Source organism: Aquarana catesbeiana, linkage group LG02, assembly GCF_042186555.1.
Source record: "Aquarana catesbeiana isolate 2022-GZ linkage group LG02, ASM4218655v1, whole genome shotgun sequence".
Taxonomy (NCBI): domain Eukaryota; kingdom Metazoa; phylum Chordata; class Amphibia; order Anura; family Ranidae; genus Aquarana; species Aquarana catesbeiana.
Window position 1 is genome coordinate 296,661,530 of NC_133325.1, and position 21,612 is coordinate 296,683,141.

Sequence of the window (21,612 nt, forward strand, 5' to 3'; positions counted from 1 at the left end):
CTAGCTGAACACTGTGAGCAGGACGCACTGTACTAAATGTAAATAGTCTAGCTGCCTGACCGTGGTACTAATAGGATCAAATAGAACACCTGTAATTTTCTTCAGGTAGCTTTATATACTGTAACCAGACAAGCCTGCCTGTCAGTAGGAAGATAACAGGAACGGATCTAGCTGTACACTGTGAGCAGGATGCACTGCACTAAATGTAAATAGCAGGAACGGATCTAGCTGAACACTGTGAGCAGGACGCATGCACTAAATGTAAATAGCAGGAACGGATCTAGCTGAACACTGTGAGCAGGACGCACTGCACTAAATGTAAATAGCAGGAACGGATCTAGCTGAACACTGTGAGCAGGACGCACTGCACTAAATGTAAATAACAGGAACGGATCTAGCTGAACACTGTGAGCAGGACGCACTGCACTAAATGTAAATAGCAGGAACGGATCTAGCTGAACACTGTGAGCAGGACGCACTGCACTAAATGTAAATAGCAGGAACGGATCTAGCTGAACACTGTGAGCAGGACGCACTGCACTAAATGTAAATTGCAGGAACGGATCTAGCTGAACACTGTGAGCAGGACGCACTGCACTAAATGTAAATAGTCTAGAAGATAACAGGAACGGATCTAGCTGAACACTGTGAGCAGGACGCACTGCACTAAATGTAAATAGCAGGAACGGATCTAGCTGAACACTGTGAGCAGGACGCACTGCACTAAATGTAAATAGCAGGAACGGATCTAGCTGAACACTGTGAGCAGGACGCACTGCACTAAATGTAAATAGCAGGAACGGATCTAGCTGAACACTGTGAGCAGGACGCACTGCACTAAATGTAAATAACAGGAACGGATCTAGCTGAACACTGTGAGCAGGACGCACTGCACTAAATGTAAATAGCAGGAACAGATCTAGCTGAACACTGTGAGCAGGACGCACTGCACTAAATGTAAATAGCAGGAACGGATCTAGCTGAACACTGTGAGCAGGACGCACTGCACTAAATGTAAATTGCAGGAACGGATCTAGCTGAACACTGTGAGCAGGACGCACTGCACTAAATGTAAATAGTCTAGAAGATAACAGGAACGGATCTAGCTGAACACTGTGAGCAGGACGCACTGCACTAAATGTAAATAGCAGGAACGGATCTAGCTGAACACTGTGAGCAGGACGCACTGCATTAAATGTAAATAGTCTAGATAGAAGATAACAGGAACGGATCTAGCTAAACTGAATACAGTGTATATATATATATGCAACACCTGGGATGCATATATATACACAATACACTGTAAGTGCAGCTAACTGACTGACTGTTCTGCCTAATCTATCTAACTCAAATCAAATGACACTGTCTCTCTCTCTCTCTATCTCTCAGCACACCGGAACACACACTACACAGGGCCGCCGTGCAGGCGGCCTTATATAGTGTGGGGTGTGTACTAAATCCCCTGAGCCATAATTGGCCAAAGCCACCCTGGCTTTGGCCAATTACAGCTCTCTCTACTGACGGCGCTGTGATTGGCCAAGCATGCGGGTCATAGTGCATGCTTGGCCAATCATCAGCCAGCAATGCACTGCGATGCCGCAGTGAATTATGGGCCGTGACGCGCCACACGAATTTAGCGCGAACGGCCCATAACGTTCGCAATTCGGCGAACGATCGAACAGCCGATGTTCGAGTCGAACATGGGTTCGACTCGAACACGAAGCTCATCCCTACTCTCTACTCCTCACCTCACTCCTTCAGTCTCCTGTCGCATTGCTAACTTACTAACTGACATACAGTATCAGCATGGATGTCACACTGCTTCCTCAAAATCAATTTTTCAAAATCAATCTTTCTAAAACAATCACCTCAAGTAAAACTGAACTTGTAATATTTCCTCCTGCCCATGCTCCCCTCCCCTGAATTCGCCATCAAGATCAATAATACAACCATCAGTCCCTCCCCTCATGCCAGGGTGCTAGCTGTAATCCTAGACTCCGACCTGTCCTTTCAGCCCCAAATCCAATTCTTGTCCAAATCTTGCAGACTTCACCTCCGTAACATCTCCAAAATATGCCTCTTTTTAACCATTAAAATCACTAAGCAGCTTATTCAATCCCTTATTATCTTTCGCCTTGACTATTGTAACCCCCTCCTCATTGGCCTACCTCTCCACAGGCTATCCTCCCTTCAGTCTATCATGAATGCTGCTGCCATACTCATCCACCATTCAGTGTCCGCTACCCCTCTCTGCCAATCCCTTCACTGGCTTCCCATGGCCCAAAGTGTAAAATTCAAAACACTAACAATAACATACAAAGCCTTTTACAACTCTGCCCCGAGCTACATCACCGATCTTGTCTCCAAATATCACCCAAACTTTCCTCTCCGCTCCTCCCAAGACCTCCTGCTCTCTAGCTTCCTTGTCTCCTCCTCCCATGCTTGTCTGCAGGACTTCTCTAGGGCCTCTCCTATCTTCTGGAACTCACTATGACAATCTGTCCAGCTATCTCATACTCTGTTCACTTTTAGGTGATCCCTACCTTCAGCTAATAACCAAATCTAATTTTTCTCCCATCAGTTCATCCCTCACAATGCTTACCTTTTGTTCCACCAGCCCTCCCTGTTAGACTGTAAGTTCGCAGGAGCAGGGCCATCCTAATCCTCTTGTATTGAATTGTATTGTTGCTGTATTGTCTCGCTTTATATTGTAAAGCACCGCACAAACTGTTGGTGCTATATAAATCCTGTAAATTAATAATAATAATAATAATAATAATAATAATAATGTTATGCTATGGGCATGAGAATAAAATACTCATGTTTTGCTCCCTCCCTCTTTTATACTATAATCACTCATGGTGCAGTCAGGTAATGTGAACATCTCATGGCATTCTCTCTAGTAATGTGAACATCTCATGGTGCTCTCACTAGTATTTTGAACATATCATGGTGCGCCCTCTAGTAATGTGAACATCTCATGGTGCTCTCACTAGTAATATGAACAACTCATGACACTCTCACTAGGAATGTGAACATGCAACTCTCATGGCGCCCTCTCAAGTAATGTGAACATCTCATAGTGCTCCCTAAAATGTGAACATCTCATGGTGCTCCCTAAAATGTGAACATCTCATGGCACCCCCCTGTACTAATGTGAACCTCTAATTGGACTATCTCTAGTAACGTACACATCACATGGCACTCTCTCTAGTAATGTGAACATCTCATGGCATTCCTTCTGGTAATGTGAACATCTAATGGGACTCTCTCTAGTAATGTGCATATCTCATGGATAATAACATAGAGATTCCTAAGTGCTCTGCATAACCTGCAGTTCTGATGTCGTCTGTTAACTCTTGTATGAGCGCCTCTCATGCAATACTCCCTAGTAATATGCAACTCTTGGACCACTCAGTAAAGTATTGCAGAGCACTCATAACACACTTTGTGGTGACATTTAGCTTTTAGAACTCTCATTTATATCATCAAGCTATCATAACACCCCTAATAATTGTCCAGGAATCATAACCCTCTCCTGGTAGTTTACAGCTCTCATAGCACTCTCTTTGATAACATTATATAAGCCTGTATATTTGGTAATTTCCCTTCTTCACTCAATTTTTCGAATAATAAAATATTTATTAAATAACATATCATTGCATACAATTTAGCATTGCCTAACAAGGCACATTTTGTCTTTTCTATATTTCATACTTAGCATTGTCTTATATTGTAGCATATTATGATTTGTGTACAGGATAAATATCTTTTATTCCATGCTTCTGTTTCCCTTTTTTATGCACATACATATCTTTTTCTAAGCTCGGTAATCAGACTTAATGTGGTATTAAACCCACATACAAAAATCTATTACTTTGCAGCTTACTAAGTTTTAGATGTTATGGCTGCATTTGTTTTCTTTGTTAGGCTCTGGGGTTGATTTACTAAAGGCAAATAGACTGTGCACTTTGCAGAGTGCAGTTGCCCTCTACAAGTGCAATTGCACCAGAGCTTAGTAAATGAGGTAAGGCTTGACTTTGCAAAGAGTACCCAATCCTGTGCAAGGAAAATTAAAAAAACAGCATTTTTGCTTGCACATGATTGGATGATGGAAGTCAGCAGAGCTTCTGCTCATTTACTAAGCTCTGGAGCAACTGCTCTTGCAGAGCGCAACTGCACTTTGCAAAGTGCACTGTCTTTTTCCCTTTAGTAAATCAACCCCTTTGTTTCCTTTTTTTCACCTGCCGACCCTGCCAGTAAGTCTGTTATTTTTCAACGTCCTCTAACAGACCAAGCTGTCCAGCAAAAGTGGCAGTTAGAGGGTTGAAACAACTCACTTACCACTAGCAGGTGTGCTTACAATGGTCAGTTCTTATTCATTTATCCTAAAATTTACAATATTGACACACGGGGAAGCGAACGTGATCAATAGTTGGAAGATAGTAATAAGTTATTGATCCCAACTCTGTTTGAGCTAATCGATGGATAAATAATCTCAAACAATTTTCTGTCCTGGCTGATCAACTTAGTTAATCAAATATGGTTGAAGCCAAGTGATGGGAAGGGAATTATAACTATTCGATCGGTTTCTGATTCAAGTGTTTTGATTTACTCGCACATTAATCGGATAACAAAATTGTAGCATGCGTGGCTACTGTAACACTACACTCTCCCCAGATTGACAATGCTGCTATCCAAAGGTGTCCCCATTGCTCTTCCAGCCAGAGTGGAGATACTATAAAACAGGAAGTGTGTTAATGGCAGGATCACCAGGTGAAAATAAAGGGAAAAAAGCCTAAACAAGGAAAACGGATGCAGCCACCACATTTAACCACTTCAATACAGGGCACTTTCCCCCCTTCCTGTCCAAGCTAATTTTCGGCTTTCAACGCTGTTGCTTTTTAAATGACAATTGCACGGTCATGGGAAGCTGTACCCAAACAAAATATTTATCATTTTCTTCCCACAAATAGAGCTTTCTTTTGGTGGTATTTGATCACCTCTGCGGTTTTTATTTTTTGCTAAACAAATAAAAAAAGACAGAAAATTTGGGAAAAAAAAGTTGTCTTTGTTTTCTTTGTTTCTGTTATAAAATGTTTTAAATAAGTACATTTTCTCCTTCACTGATGGGCACTGATAAGGTGGCACTGATGAGCACGGATGAGGTGGCACTGATGAGGTGGCACTGATGGGCACTGATATGTGACACTGATGGGCACTGATAGGCGGCACTGATGGGCACTGTTAGGTGGCACTGATATGCAGCACTGATGGGCACTCATAGGTGGCACAGATGGGCACTCATAGGTGGCACAGATGGGCACTCATAGGCGGCAAAGATGGACACTAAAAGGCGGCACTGATGGGTACTTATGGGTGACACTGATAGGTGGCACTGATGGGCACTGATAGGTAGCACTGACAGACACTGATGAGTGGCACTGATAGATGGCACTGATTGGCATCACTGATTAGGAGGCATGGCAGGTATTACTGGTGAGCACTGATTGGCATCATGTGTGGGCACACATTGCCACCTATGGTCACTAGGGATGCCATACCTGGTGGTCATCGGTGGTGGCCATCCCTGGTGGTCCTGGTGGCATACCTGGTGGTCCTGGGTGGGCATCCGAGGGGGGGCTGCGCTGATAAGCTGCGAGTGAGGAAAAGCCGATGTTTACATCGTGATCATCTGTGATTGGACATGGCTGATCACATGGTAAAGAGTCTCCATCAGAGACTCTTAACCTAGATTGGAGCTGCAACAACGATCGCTGCGATGTGTGTCTTCTTCCTGCAGGTGCCCCCTCAGCAAGCCAGCTGCTATGACGGCACCCATGCACCCTTGCTCCCAAGCTGGGATATTTGAGTCCACAGACAAACACAGTGTGGCTTGGCCATGCCCCTCGCTCTCCCTCGTCACAAAATTTGACTGACAGCTGTAGTTGCCTATGGATCCTGCTGTTCTCAGATTTTCCTGTGAGACCAGGAAGGGAGAGCAGCCACCCTCTCTTGCTCACTCCTGAGATGGATTGGGGACTATGGGATTTTCTTTAATCGTACGTCACGGGACACAGAGCCATAGTAATTACTATGTGGGTTATAGTCCACCTTCAGGTGCTGGACACTGGCACACCCTAAACAGGAAGTTGTCTCCCTATATAACCCCTGCCATACCGGGAGCATCTTAGCTTTTTCGCCAGTGTCTAAGGTGTTGGTCACGAGTGAGGATGTGCTGTGCTGAGCTCCACTGGAGCAATCCTTGCTGGGGCTAGCTATGCAGCCGGATCCATTCAAAGTGTCTTTTAGGCCAAATTGAATGGTGCCCGGGCCTCGTATCCGAAGAAACGAGGTTTTGCTTGTAAATGCTTCTCTTTTTAGAGAGCTGGATCCAGTACTTTTGGTATTAAGGCCATAAAGTTTTACTGGCGGAGTGCTATTACAGGTCCAGGATTATGGGTTCCCCGAGGGTCCCCAGTTCCTGAAGGTTTGTTAACGGAACCCACCGTGAAGGGCGAAGATTGGGTCTGTTGGTTTTACCACAGAAAACCCTACAGCGGGAAAGGAAAGTGGAGTTTTCTAAGAAATTTTTAAATTTTCTTATGAAATGTCTCCTTTAAAGTAAATGTTGTCATTCCTAAGTGTCACCACTGGGGGCTGTATGGAGCACGTACCTTTTCGTGCTTTCCTCAGAGATCACGCTGTGTCACAGAAGCAGCAGACTTTTTTCCTCTGGTTAGCAGGCAGACCTCCGGTAAGTTTGGGGGGTTTTGCTTCCTCCAGACACCCCCACCTGGGCTGAACTCTCCCCCTCTTCATGAGGTTGAGTATAAGGGAGAACTAAAAATGATCAGCAATGCCGTTTTTCGTGCTTGTGCGGGAAAACTCTTTTTTTGAAGGAAAAAGGGGGGGGGGGGGCGTGATGTGACGGTTGGGGTGGGGCTTATCGCTGTGTTGGCGTCCTCCAACGCGGGAGTGTGTTTTTAAAAAAAAACTCCATTTGTGCTGGCAGCAAAATTGTCGGAGAGACATAAGAGCAAAGAGGAGCATAAAAGAGGTTGCTGAAACAGGCATTTCCTATTTGACACATTTACTATTTGCATCAGGCTGATCATTAATAGCAGTGGCTGTGGCTGGACTATTGCTCAAGCAGTTCTTCTGGTAGTACCTCTGCTTTGTGCTTCGGTCTAAGGTCAGAAGGTGGGTTGAAACACCCCCAAAAAAGAGCTAAAAGGGTCTCCCCCAAGCTCTATAAAGCCTACTCATCTCTACAAATGGCATCCTCCCCTGAGAGGGGGTGGCTGGTCAGAGTGAACATTGAGGCAATGAAATGTTTGCAACTGTTTTCAACACTGCAGCCCCTGTTTATTTTACTAAAAAGATCTTTTTTCCCTGATAGGTTTAAAAAAAAAAAAAAAAAGTTTAGCGACTTTAATTGCATCCCAGTGTGAGTCAAAATGCGTCAGTTCTCTTCCATTACCCAGGACCCTCAAACTGAGTAACTAGGGGAAGATGATTTCCCTCAGGGGACCGTGGGGAGGCTGATGACTCCTCTTGTGAGGTGTCAAATGGGGGAGAATCAGCTTTTTTAATCTTAAGATTGATGGTGCAATTTCTTGCTGCATGGTCCACTCCACATTTATGTACCCTTAACTGAGTGTTTGGGTTCACTAAAGCCTCCTCAAGCTGTGCATGCCTTTTCCTGTCCATTCATTGTTGTATCTGAGAGGATCACCCAGATAAGCATTATTTTCCCTCCTAAAAAGTTTTCACACTTTATCCTATGGTGGAGAAAATTCACTAAGTAGGGTATACCAGCAATGAACGCTGCTATATCCTCTGTGAATAAGAGTTTGACTTGTCTGGCAGACAATGCTCAAATGCTTAGGGATCCAACGGATAAAAAGTTGGAATTCCTATTAAAAAAAAAGAAAAAGCACTTTTTTTCTCTGGCAGATTGAGTCTCAGCCTGTGCTGACAGTAATTGCTTAATCGTTGAGAGACCAGTTTAAACAGGTGTTCAAGGTTATCCTGCTCAGCAGGCCCAGGATCTGGCAGCTTTATGTTTGCAATAGTTGCTATGAGAGATTCTATCCTTCAGGCCTTGCGCCCTTCGCTAAGCACCATGCAGAAGCTCCTGGCTAGTCTACCTTTTTGCAGTGAAACAGCTATTTGGGGATGTTTTGGATAATATATCCAAAGAAATTCTAGTGGAAAAAGTACCCCTTTTGCCATTTAAGAAAAGGAGTAAATGTATTTTCATTTTATGCCAGGGGCGTCAGCCTCCAGGCAGTCACGATGGCTTCTGCCATCAAGTTCAAAAGGTAATCCTCAGGGTTAACCACAGGGACAAAAGAGGTCTTGAGGGAGGAAACCTACAAGATACTGAAGCCTCCTTATGAGGAGGCGCCCCCGCTCGCTCAATAGGGGGAATTCTTCTACAGTTCTCAAGGATCTGGCAAGAAAAGTGTCAAGATTGCCCAACTACACCAACAGTCCCCGGGTCCCTGGCCAGGCCACAGGCTTCCCCAACAAGTCCTACCTGAACCTCCGGCACCTCTGATTCCGTTGAACCAGACAGGAACTCCTTTGTTGCAGATACAGGCGCCACACTGCCCTCCCCGGTCATCTGTACTTGAGGCAAACAAAGTCCGGTAGTTGAACTAGCAAAGTAGTATTGGATCTCCTGTTGTACAGGTCCCAGGCATGTTACCTGCATCCCGCAATGTCCACAGCGGGCCCAGGCGTAGACTCCCATTGTGGGCTTCCGACAGCCAGGGCACAGCATACCTAGTCTCTCCACACCCTCTATTACTCCAAACGCCAGTCCTCCGGTGAGTTCCAGGCGGATGCCGGTGTCCACGAGGACTTGGTCCTGCCGATCAGTTGACCGCTGCATATTGGGGGTGCTCTGACCACACTCCGCCATCTTTCTCTGCCTTGGGTATGGCGCATGGCACGCTGAACGATGATACCTTCTCCTCCTGGGCATGGCTCCGCCCCTTCGCTCGTTGGTTCAGCACGTGAGGAACTGTAACACAACATTTTCTTGATGCACCCCAGCGACACCTGGTGGCAGGCACTGTAGAATCTACTACTGAAAGGTCTCTTAAGTATAATCCCCAACCTATACTCAGTTACCCACCACTGCGCCTCGAAGAGTCAACCTTAATAATGAATATGAATGGTTGGTGTAAAACCCTAACTATAGCTGCCACGTAGTGTACTACAATTAAACCATATATATTTAAATCTGTAACGTGTCTATGGTGAAGTAAACCACACGTGAAGAAATAAATCGTGGCGCTTCCTACAGAACTATTCCCACCTCTTACAGTGAATTAAATAAATTATCTAGTGAACACCTATTTACAGGTATATCCTAAAAAACATAAATATATATATATATATATATATATATATAGTAAACACCAAATAAAGGTACAAATAGTGACTTAGTGACAATACTGCTTCAACAGCTTCTATAAACCAATCCTTTTGCAGTGTCAACACAAAGAAATGTGAAATAATCAATCCTTGTATCAATCCTTGTGTGATAACAACACAAGAAAAATGTGAAACGATCCAAAAAAATATATAAAAAATAATAATTATAAGTGTCTGTGATCGTGATCAAAAAGACACCAAATAATGTGCCACAGCAAGTCCTTTCAATTCCAGGGGTGTAATTATCTTCTATGAACTCCTTCCACCACACCTACGTGTTCAGTGAACCCACTCCCAGTGAAAATTCACTCACCAGCTACCCATGCCTCCACTTTCGTATGAGGCTTTAAAGCATAGAGACTCAGATCAACTGGAATGGGTTAAACATTTCTCCATCCGGAAATCCGTTCCATATGTAAATGGCATGGCTCCGCCCCTTCGCTCGTTGGTTCAGCGCGTGAGGAACTCTAACACAACATTTTCTTGATGCACCCCAGCGACACCTGGTGGCAGGCACTGTAGAATACCAGGTTACAGCAGCAGTCACTATTTTCACAGTGGAAATGTCACTTGTGATGCCTCACTGTAAGGAAACAACATCTCCCTGATTCCCGGCTGCACCTCCCTTGGTGTCCATGTTTTATCCATGGGCTACAGCGACATCCACAACTCCCATCACACTCCCAACTGTGTAGCAGGATAATTTTGCAAACAGTGGCAGTGCTGGCGCTGTACCCACGCCAGACAACTCTGTACAAATGGCAAGGTGCCGCTAGTGATGATCATGTATAATTACAGTCACTGATTTGCAGGTTCTGTCTCTGAGTTGCTAGGGGTAACGGGTGACAATAAAAGATAATCTCGGTGGGACCTCCATGTAGCGCACTACTCCCTTGGGAGCTGCTGGGTTGTTCATAACCTTTTTTGTCAGTGAACCCTGTTCTCCGTCCGCAATATCAGACACCAAACAGTCTTATTAAGATCTCCAACTTTATTCTTGAACTTGGAATAACAAAGCAGAATTTGTAGAGGATATGGGATGCCCATAAAAGATTCCTGGTTCCGGTCTTTGATCTTTTGTACTCCTCATATATGAACTTGACTAGCATCACTCTGAATAATGTTGTGGATGAAAAATCAAAAAAGGACTGCGCTAAAACGCATACTGAACACCATACATGATTATGTGAATATAAAAAACAACAATCGATCAAAATATTCAAAGGTAAATGAAAACCATGCAGTAGGAATAAATGAAAAATAAGGTAAACCAAAATAAGACACAAATGGTAATAATGAAATAGCCAAAATTATATCCAAGGGAATAGTGAAAATGTTCAAAGAAATTGAGTCACTAAAGCCGAATCTAACAGAGGGTGATCAAACGGTTAAAATCACTCAGCACCCAGTGAGAAATCCTCCACCTTGTAGGATGTGTGCTTACCAGAGGTAAGCTGGATAATGGCTTATCTTGGGATATCCACACGGGGGACACAGCTCTATGGACCTCCTCACAAGAAGGGGATAGGCAGGAACTCTCTAGGACCGGACCTCAGACAGCATATCAAAGGAACCCAGAGTTGGAAAATAATAAAGCATTCAGAATAATCCAAGTCAGCAAATTGAAGTTGACATCACTCATAAGGGATCAGGGATGTTCAGGGCTCATAATACATCTCCTCTGCTGTCAATTTCACCAACGTCACCTCTTCCTCGTATCACAAGGAGCTTCCTTCCTGTACCTGACATCACTTCCTGTCTTCCATAGAGACTTCCTGTCTGGGTAGAAGTGAGATCACCACCTTGTGGAGCTCAGAGGAACTACATCCAATGTTGTGGATGCATGATTCCAAAGTCCCAGGCCATCACCGCCTGCATCCTGACTCTTGGGATCAATTCCTTGTCAGTTCTGGGTAGGTGTCCCTCACTAGATCCTTGGAATTCTAGCAAGTCTTCAGACTAGTACTACTGGGTTGCACTCCCTTTGCTCACTCCCATCAACAGCCCATGGTACTCACAGAAAGTTGATCCCAGTTTACTGCGACCACTTTTCATCTACTTCCTCCTCATGGTTAACCAGGACAGGGCACCCGGTTTCTTTTTCTGGTTACATAGCGACTCCTGCTTCTGCTATCCGGCACCGGGGTCTCTGAACCACCCAAGCCTTCAAGCCTCCTCCTGCACATGAACTTCTCCTGCTATCCAGCACTGGGGCCTCTGAACCACCCAGGCCTTCAAGCCTCCTCCTCCTGCACCCTACATGGTTCTTCTGTTCCTCACTTCTGTGTTTTTCCAGGAAGCATGTGACCCCAGTTTATATGTGAGGCCCGCCCCTTCCAATACAAATTAATGATTGGACCATATGGACCATATGTGCTGCCTGCCACTCAGGACCCAAATCCCTCCCCCCTCTCCATAATATTACCACTGGAAGGGTAAGGGGATCTCCTTGAGCCAGAGTGTAGGTGGCCACACCCCCCTCTATTCTAATATTCACACCCAAAAATAAACAAACAGGCCTAAGGGAAAAATGCAAGCCTAGGCCAAATTTACCTATCCTACTAATAGAACACGTTTAGCACCCACCTGAATAGGGTGGGCGATACATTTGAATGCTGTATTTGGTTATATACAATGTTTTCTCGATTTGTCTACTTATGCATATATGACATCATTATCCTTTTGTAGATCTATAGGTCCTAGTTTGAGTCCTCTGTCCACATATTTGCTTTTATTGTATATCAGTTGAGGAAATTATTTGGATATGTGTGAATATATATTTAGATACATTAATACTTTTTATTTAGATATATGTCTGGGGTCTCTGCATTTTTTCTGATGTCCTTAGCTCTATATATATATGTACACTTTTGAAGTTTTTAAACTTATATATGTATGTATACAAACTTAAAAAGGACATGTTAATTTGGTTACTTGATTATTTTTGGTACTTTTTCCAATATATTTGCAACAATGTGAATATTTTCTATATATATGATCAGTAATTGTGATTTTGCTATTATATGTTTTTTAGTCTTATTATTTTTTTTTTTTATATATTTTTCCTTTAAGTTGGTTAAAGGGTATTTTCACAACAATAAGGCAATAGAGAGTTCTGGCATTATATAAGTTAATCTGATCATTCTAGCTTTCTATCTTAATTGCCATAAGCACTTCCGTATGTGCTCTATTGACTACACACGGTAATATGTAAGTGGACATATAGTCATCTGCTATATATATATATATATATATATATATATATATATATATATCCATGTTTGAGCTTTTAATTTTAGCTATGACTAAGCACCAGTGAGGGTGTGAAATGCGTCAGTTAGCTGTTGCTTGTGCTTCCATGTACTGTATGGACTGCTTTTTATACAAATAAAGGTGATTGTATCAAAGTGCGGCTATCCAGGACTTTTTTACTTCATTGCTATTTGCACGCTGATCCAGCACCCTTTCACGTGCAGGGGAGGTCAGAGACAGGGATTGCCATCTGGAGCGGTACATTGCTTGTGTCTGTATGGTGTTTGTGCAAAAAGATACTCATAGACATGAAATGTTTTTAATCAGATCAAGCAACTTATGTGACCTAAACAATACTGGCCAGTCCCTCTCAGGAGTGACAATTGACTAGAAAGCTTAGAAAATGAATCCCAGCTGCTACAGTTCTCCACTGTGGCTAGTGGTGCTGGCAGTGTATGTCAACAATGACCCTTCTCCCCTCATTGCTAAATGTGGACATTTGGCCAACTTGAATTTGGCTGAGAGAGTAAGATAATTACACAAGTTACAATTGTAAGGGTTGTAATTTTGTTTAGTAAAAATTCCTGTAAATTCTGTGTAAGGCTGATGTGTTTGGTGTCACCAGGAATTTTACAAAAGCCCCAGATATTATAACAAAACAAATGCTATCTAGCACTTAGCTCTTGACATTTTATAGTTCCTCTGTTAAATTTGATCTGCATATTTATTAAAATCTTAATTTCATGCCAAGCTTCAAAACAGGAAATTATGAGTTTGTTTTCTTCTTGTAGTCTGTAGGTAAAGACAAAAAATGCAAACTCCTTATTATTGGGTAACAAAATATTTATTTGTTTCAGAATCTTGTGCGTTATCATGGATGACTGTTTTCAAATCTCTTTGTATTAAGGTTCCATATCTACAATGTTGATGAGGAAAATCCAGGTCTTGATGAACCTCGAGCCCGTTTTTACACTGCTCAGATCGTATGTGGCATGGAACACTTACATCAAAACAGGATCATCTATCGGGATTTGAAACCAGAAAATGTATTATTAGATAACGATGGTATGTTTTTTTTTTTTTATACTTACAAAAGTTTTAATGCTAGATGGTTACTGTTGCAATTTTTAGTAGCATGTAACCCATAAAGGAGCACTATAGTCACATTCATTACAATAAGCATTTAGGCTGGGTTCACACCATCGCTGCTTTCGGCTCCCAGCAGGGGTCCGGGTGTGTCTTGGTTCACCGTTTCAGGTCTGATTTCAGCTCGAATTTTTGGCTGAATTCGGACTTGAAATGGACCAAGAGACGCACAGGGCTCCTGTGCAAATTCGAACCGGAACCTCAGAGATATGTGAACCGGCTCCATAGAGAGCCGGTCAAAATCTCCTGCTATTGCGAATTGGATGTGGAGATCCGCATCCAATTCACCAATTCGCAATGGTGTGAACCCAGCCTAATAAAGAGCAATAATCACTGACGCCAAATGTTGTATTAATATTGTTGAATGTTTTTTTTTTTCCACTTTGAAAATGTGTGCATATGCTCATCCCTGTAGCTGCAGCAGCTGTTTTTTGGTCTTCATAAATTCAAAGTTCAAGGTCTTCATAACTGATACATCAACTTCCTGCTGAGTGAACAGTAAAAGAACACATCCCGACACCGTTTAGATATGCACGTATAGGAAGGGAGCTGGCCACTGGATGGTCTAGACTTTAACCAATTGCCTATCATATAAATTACATATATGGCGGCAGTTCTCCTTTGACAGATAACGTACTAGGTACGTGATCCAGCATTTCCAGGTAGGAGGGCGCACGCGCGCCACCGGCAACCTGGCTCTGCTGTGATTATACACAGCAGATGCCAATCAGCAGGTGCTGACCAATAGATGACCACTGGCACCCACCAATTGTTGAGAGCTCTGTCCTGTCAGCGGGGAAGTAATGGATTTTCTTAAATCCATTACTCCCCTTAGTAAAAGCACCTCACATAGTATACCAAAACACTGGCTGGGCAAAGATTTAACCCTTTGATCACCCTAGATGTTTAACCCCCTGCTAGCCAGTGTCATTAGAACAGTAATGCCGCGTACACACGGTCGGACTTTTCGTCTACAAAAGTCCAACGGACGCTGACGGACTAAAGCTGGCTGGTAATCCGATCGTGTGTGGGCTTCTCCGGACTTTCAACGGACTTTTTTAGCCTCAAATCCGACGGACTTTAGATTTGAAACATGCTTCAAATCTTTACGTCGTAAGTACGACGGACCCCGAAATCCGCTCGTCTGTGTGCTAGTCCGACGGACAAAAACCCATGCTAGGGCAGCTATTGGCTACTGGCTATCAACTTCCTTATTTTAGTCCGGTGTACGTCATCACGTACGAATCCGTCGGACTTTTGTGTGGTCGTGTGTAGGCAAGTCCGTTCGTAAGAAAGTCTGCCGCAAGTCCGCCGAAGGTACGTCGGAAGTCTGTCGGACAGGCTGTCGGACTTTTGTAGACGAAAAGTCCGACCGTGTGTACGCGGCATAACAGTGCATATTTTTAGCACTGATCACTGTATTAGTGTCACTGGTTCCCACAAAGTGTCAGTTAGCGTCCGATTGTCGGCTACAATATCGCAGTCCCGCTATAAGTCGCTGATCGCCGCCATTAATACTAAAATAAATAAATAGAAGTTCCAGTATATATATCATACATTGTAGACGCTATAACTTTTCAATGTTATCAAATTAATCAATATACACTTATTGGGATTTTTTTAACCAAAAATATGTAGCAGAATACATATTGGCCTAAATTTATAAACAAATTAGATTTTTTTCAATTTTTTTATTGGATATGTTTTAGATTTCAAAATTATCAGCCTTTTTTGTTTATAGCGCAAAAAATAAAAACGCAGTGGTGATCAAATACCACCAAAAGAAAGCTCTATTTGTGGGGAAAAAAGGACATACATTATATTTTTGTACAGCATTGCATGACCATGCAATTGTCGGCTAAAATAACTTGCAAAAAATGACCAGGTCGTGAAGGGGGTAAATCTTCAGCAAGATTGGGAGAACTTCACTCTCCCAATCAGCATTGATTATTTTCAATCCTTATGCTGCTAGCATTGGTATTTACTTATTTTAATCTTTTTCTTACATTTCTTCAGTTACTTCCTGGTTTCTTGCCTAGGCAAATGATGGCATACATCCCAGGAGTCTTCAGGAGGGGAGGAAAGGATGATGGTTTTTCTCAGCCAAGCACACTCTTATGCATGCATGCAGGGCAGATAGATTCCAGGAAGTAAATGCTACATGAATCATTTGCCCTTACTCAAGATGGCCAGGGCCAGAAATGCTAGGTGTTGTTTTTCAAAGTGATTTTTTAACAAAATAAAGCATCAAGACATGGATGGATGGGGGAGTGTGCTTTGAATATTAAAAATGCGTTAAATAGAGTTTTTGGTTTGTGGTGCTCAGATGCAGTGAAGATCCATTTCAACTATGCAGTTTATCCATCAGTTGCTTGATTGCATTCTCAGACCTGCTTCTTGAATAGTAGTCAAGCAACTGGTCAGCACAGAACAGCTAAAGTCTACACCATCCAGTGGCCAGCAGGGAGGAACATGCTGGTCTAAAGAGGTGCCAGGGATGTGCTCTCCTACTAAGGCTCATAATTTGTCAGCACTTACACTGTCTGTGTGCATCTGAAGAGGTGATTATAAAGGGCGATATTGAGAGAACAGGATGAATTACAGACACAGATATAAAGGATATAGATGCAGGCGGGGAACTAATTATTGTAAGGTATTTATGGGGACTAAATGTACACATAATTTTGAAGAAACAGGAGCAAACAATTGTAAATTTAAACTTGAAGCATATATATATATATATATATATATATATATATATATATATATATATATATATATATATTTGTATTTTGTTAACAGAGCAAACAGACAAACAGAATATGGTTTAACTCATGTGTATAAATTGGAAATGCATTCTGCCTAACTCAGCAAAGAGAACAGCAATATCCAAAGTGCAATATTAAGAACAACTACTACCAAACAAAAAACTAATTTGATATAATCCAGTAATTGCAAGATGCTTTAAAAAGATGTTGGGTTGAACTGGTTAGGTGGTAATGCAAAGTTTAAAGGGTCACCACATTCAAAATACATAACCTGGTTTATGTAAACGATCCACGCGATTATTTTAACAGGAGACATGTAAAACCAAAGTGCCATAGCTACTGATTTTTTCTGTTCCTCGCAGCTGACTTTGACACATTGATAAATGGAAAGAAAGAACATTTTCCTTGTAGTCTCAACTGGACTCCCCATACAAGATCAAGTCTAGAACAGGGCCAAGTAACAGGTTCACTTGAATCCTCCCCCCATTTCACACAACCTTTTCTTCACATACTTGCCACTCTATTCAACTGACAGGAGCAGAAGAAACCACTCTGTGTAAGCTACTAGTCCCTAAATATAAGCAGTGAACATTCTACCCATAGAACAGCACTGATGCTTGGTGATTGGCTTAGGGCGGTCACATGGAGTGTGTCACATGCTTTTTTATACCTAGAAGTAGTAAATATTTTTTTCACTCCTGACAGCTGAAGAGAGCAGAGGGTAGATGAAGGAAAGGTGAGTATGTGCTTCTAGGGAGAGGTGTTATTAAAACAAACCTGCTGCTTTCTAAGTCAGAAGGTTAACAGAAGGCATGACATACTTCCTTGGTTGCATAAACCACAGTCCTGGGATTCTAGGCCAGTGATATGACCCAAAACCGAAAGATTCTTCACATGAGCTTTTCTGAAAGGCAGGATTAAAGTGCAAAAACAGCTGCTGGGGTCATGTGACCAGCATTCTAGCCCATCTAATGTGGGGGTGCAGTTAAAAATGTCAGGGGGGGGTAGAGGATGGGAGGTCAGCAGGGCAGAGGATAGGGTCAGCAATTTTTAGGGCAGTGTACAGAAGCCATTAACTTGTAGGGCAGTGTACAGGTGTCTGCAGGGCAAAGAATAGGGATCAGCAAAACTAAGGACAGGGGTTAGCAGATCTGAGGACATGGGGTTAGCAGGTCTGAGGACAGGGGTTAGCAGGGCAGAGGACAGGGGTCAGCAGGGTGGAGGACAGTGGTCAGCAGGGTGGGATACTTCTGGCAGGGCAGAGGACAGGGGTCATTGTTGGCAGGGCAGAGGACGGGGGTCATTGCTGGCAGGGCAGAGGACGGGGGGTCATTGCTGGCAGGGCAGAGGATGGGGGTCAGTGTTGGCAGAGCACTTGGCAGAGGATAGGGGTCACTGCTGGCTGGGAACTCAGAAGAGCTCCTTTCTCTGCACTGCACACAGCATTGGCATAGGCAGCAAAACATCTACTACCCACACACTACACATACCTAAGATTGGCTTCGTTTACACACAGCCAAGTTCATTCTGCACAATGTGCAGCTGGCTACTGCAGCTGCACTGCCTTCCAACCAGGTAATTTCACTGTTCAGAACTTCAACATGGCAGCCAGCTACAAACAGTGCAGGTCATGACTTTGTGTAAACAAATCCAATCCCAGCTATCTGCTGTGTGGGGAGGAGTAGCTCTGTTGCCTGTGCCCAGGCTGTGTGCAGTGCAGTAATGGAAGAAAGAGTTCAGTATAATAACCAACATTTTAAAATCATTAAGAAAGCCATTGTAGATGGAGAATATACTTTATTTAGGGATGGGACATTCATGTAAAACAGGCATGGTTTTACAAGTAGCATATTATTAATCTAATGCCATACTTTAAAAACACATATATGTAAGAGAGCTGTAGTTATGTATGCTAGGGCTGTATAGTGGCAGGTTAGTGCAGTATAGTGGCAGGTTAGGGCAGTATAGTAGCAGGTTAGGGCAGTATAGTGGCAGGTTCGGGCAGTATAGTGGCAGGTTCGGGCAGTATAGTGGCAGGCTAGGGCAGTATAGTGGCAGGCTAGGGCAGTTGAGTGGCAGGCTAGGGCAGTTGAGTGGCAGGCTGGGGCAGTATAGTGGCAGGTTAGGGCAGTATAGTGGCAGGTTGGGGCAGTACAGCAGCAGGCTGGGGCAGTATAGCAGCAGGTTAGAGCAGTATAGTGGCTGGCTAGAGCAGTATAGTATCAGTATAGTAGCAGGTTAAGGCAGTATAGTGGCAGGCTGGATAAATATAGTGGCAGGTTAAAGCAGTATAGATGCTGGCAAAAGCAGTATAGTGTCAGTATAGTAGCAGGTTAAGGTAGTATAGTGGCAGGCTAGGCATGTATGTAGTGACAGTGTGCTTAGTCACTTAAGCATGGCTGGTGAAGACTCCTGGACTGCTGTGTCCACTCCTCCTCTTTCCCCTTCTTCAGCTGCGAGACCAGCCTAAGTAAACTAGTCTGTGGGAGGAGTGGAAGAAGGCAGCCACACCTCCGACCCCATCCACCAACTCTGGCTGCCCCGGGAAGCTAGGGAAGATCCCTGAGGGACAACCTAAACTTATTAGATGACAGGAGACCGGTACAGGCAACCTCCACCACCCTGCTGGGCCCCTTGCTGACCCAATGATCGTCTTAGCTGGGCAGTACACTTACTATGTTTATAAAGCTGCAATGACAGGGAAAGTTCAGCTGTTTGAGGTATGGTTCAGCAGCCAGGCACAGTGTCCAGGGCAGCAGTTGGCCTTGGTTGGGGGTGCCACTGAAATCTTGGGGGCGTAGCCCACCCCAGCAACCCCCTAGATTTGACCCTGGACCTCATAGGTCATTGACACTTCCTCCAGCCTTCAAACAGAAAGCCCGTACAGAGATACGACTCGAGCAGGAAAGAGGTAAGCAATGTCTGCAGGAGCCTTACATTGCACCTACAATCCACAGAAAAAAGGTGAACTTATACTTTGTCGGCTGTTGTGTGATCCTAGAGGAGGGTTTTTTGCAGCAATGCTAATTGCATTTCATTAATTTTATTTCATTCAAGGGCATTACCTTTCCTGAGTTTAACAGAACAGGTATTTTAGGTCTGCTTTAACAAAGCTTCAACTACTCAGGTTAAAGACAGAAGTTTTTTTTGCATACATATAAAAATACTTGTGAAGTTACACTACTGCATCCAGCTACCTCTGTAAAGTGTGGACCCTAACTCAAAACTATCTGAGTTCCCAGCTATTGGATATATACAGCATATGTGTATATATGTATACAATTTGAGAGTAGATAATCAGCAGAAAGCCTATTCTCTTTAAAGGTGCTACTACACACCAGAAAGCGTAGCACAACTTAAAGGCAATTGAAGACCCCCAGTGTACACCAAATCCAGCTAAAGCAACAATAGCAACCACTTAGATCAATTTAAAATTAGCAAAAAGGGGTAAGGTGCAAAGAGGCAATACACAGAATGATAAAAAAGTTCCCTAGCAAAATTACACTTAAGGCCCCTTTCACTCCAGCGGACCGATCGATTTCGCCTGTCAGTTTTTCAGGCGGACCCGATTAAACCACACATTCTTCTCTATGGGGCGGCGAATGTCAGTGGACATGTGTCCACTGACTCCCACTGGGCATCCGATCCGTTAAAGTCCGCTAAAAACCCCCGTCCAGCAGATCGAAATGGATGACAATCGGATGAAAACAGACATGCAGTCTGTTTCCATCCAACCGCCCCATAGAGGAGAGTAGGCTGTGTCCGCTCTGCATAGTGGAGCGGACACGGACCTGTCATCCGCCTGCTCAGCGGGGATCAGCTGAAAGATCCCCTGCTGAGTAGACGGATTCCGCTTGGAAGGATCCGCTCCATGTGACCTTAAGGGGTCTTTTTCAGGAGAAGAAATAATGTTTCAACTGTTCCGTTTTGATTGTAGCTGTATTAGTGCACTTGCAACATTAACAATGTGTACTGGCCATTATACTTTTGTTTTATTTGCACTAACATTCAGATTTTCAGGACAATCTTTCAGGGTGTACCTTCTTCTTCTAAGGTCCAAGCAATACTCAACTATTCAGGTTAAAAAAGGAGGTTTTGAATACATTTGCAAATACAGTAAAGCCGCACTGCAGCTTCAAGGCATCTATAAAGACATCTGCGATATGTGCCCCCTAACACAGAACTTTTTAAGTTCCCAAATATAGGACATATATTATTTTTGAATACAGCTTTATTAAAAATATCCTGAAATAATCTGTATACTTGTAACACTTTTAAAACCAAACTTGCCACTTTTACAATCTTTTTTTGGGGGGGGGGGAGGTTGTAATCTGATGACATGTTTGCTTTTGTAACATGCATATATAATAAAGGACATAACACAGATGATCTACCAACATGAGTACAAGACACGTGATGTATTTTGTCTACCACTGTGTGCAGCTTGCACGTATGCATAACAAACATTTAAACAACACTTTTCTCATTATGTTCTACTTAGCTCAGTGATTGAGCTAATATAGTTTCACATTAAAATGTTTTTAGTTTAAAATTATGAACTTAGAGCTCTGATATTCCTGGCCAACAGGAAGGCAGCTGTAGTCTTGTAGAACAAAGTCTGTGTTTGCTTTTCAGGAAATGTCCGTATTTCTGACCTTGGGCTTGCTGTGGAACTGAAGGAAAAGAAAAACAAAATCAAGGGCTATGCTGGAACTCCAGGTAACCTGTGTACATATGACTGTGCAGAAAATATTTGGTCTCATGTCCTAGCCTAACTACTGTGGAAAATTATTGTAGGGAATGCAGACAAGCAATGAAAGTAAGTTAAAGTTCTGTCCCATAGATTATTGTAAATTCTCATTGAAATGTAATATACAGTTGGCTAAAAAATATTAGACACTCAGACTGAGTCACTTAGGGGTCTGTTTATGTAGTAAGAGGTGTCTTCAACCTTCCTTGGTGGCTTGAAAGGACCTGCTACCTACTTCACTTACTG

The 21,612-nt window shown here is 43.1% G+C and overlaps 1 protein-coding gene across 1 annotated transcript in view; it reads left to right on the forward strand.

Moving 5' to 3' along the window:
* Positions 1-21,612, forward strand: part of GRK1 (G protein-coupled receptor kinase 1) — a 97,592-nt gene that overhangs the window by 48,690 nt on the left and 27,290 nt on the right. The window contains exons 3-4 of the mRNA XM_073614565.1: positions 13,610-13,767; positions 21,252-21,335. Of these exons, the coding sequence (XP_073470666.1) occupies positions 13,610-13,767; positions 21,252-21,335 (242 nt within the window). The remainder of the gene's footprint in view (positions 1-13,609; positions 13,768-21,251; positions 21,336-21,612) is intronic.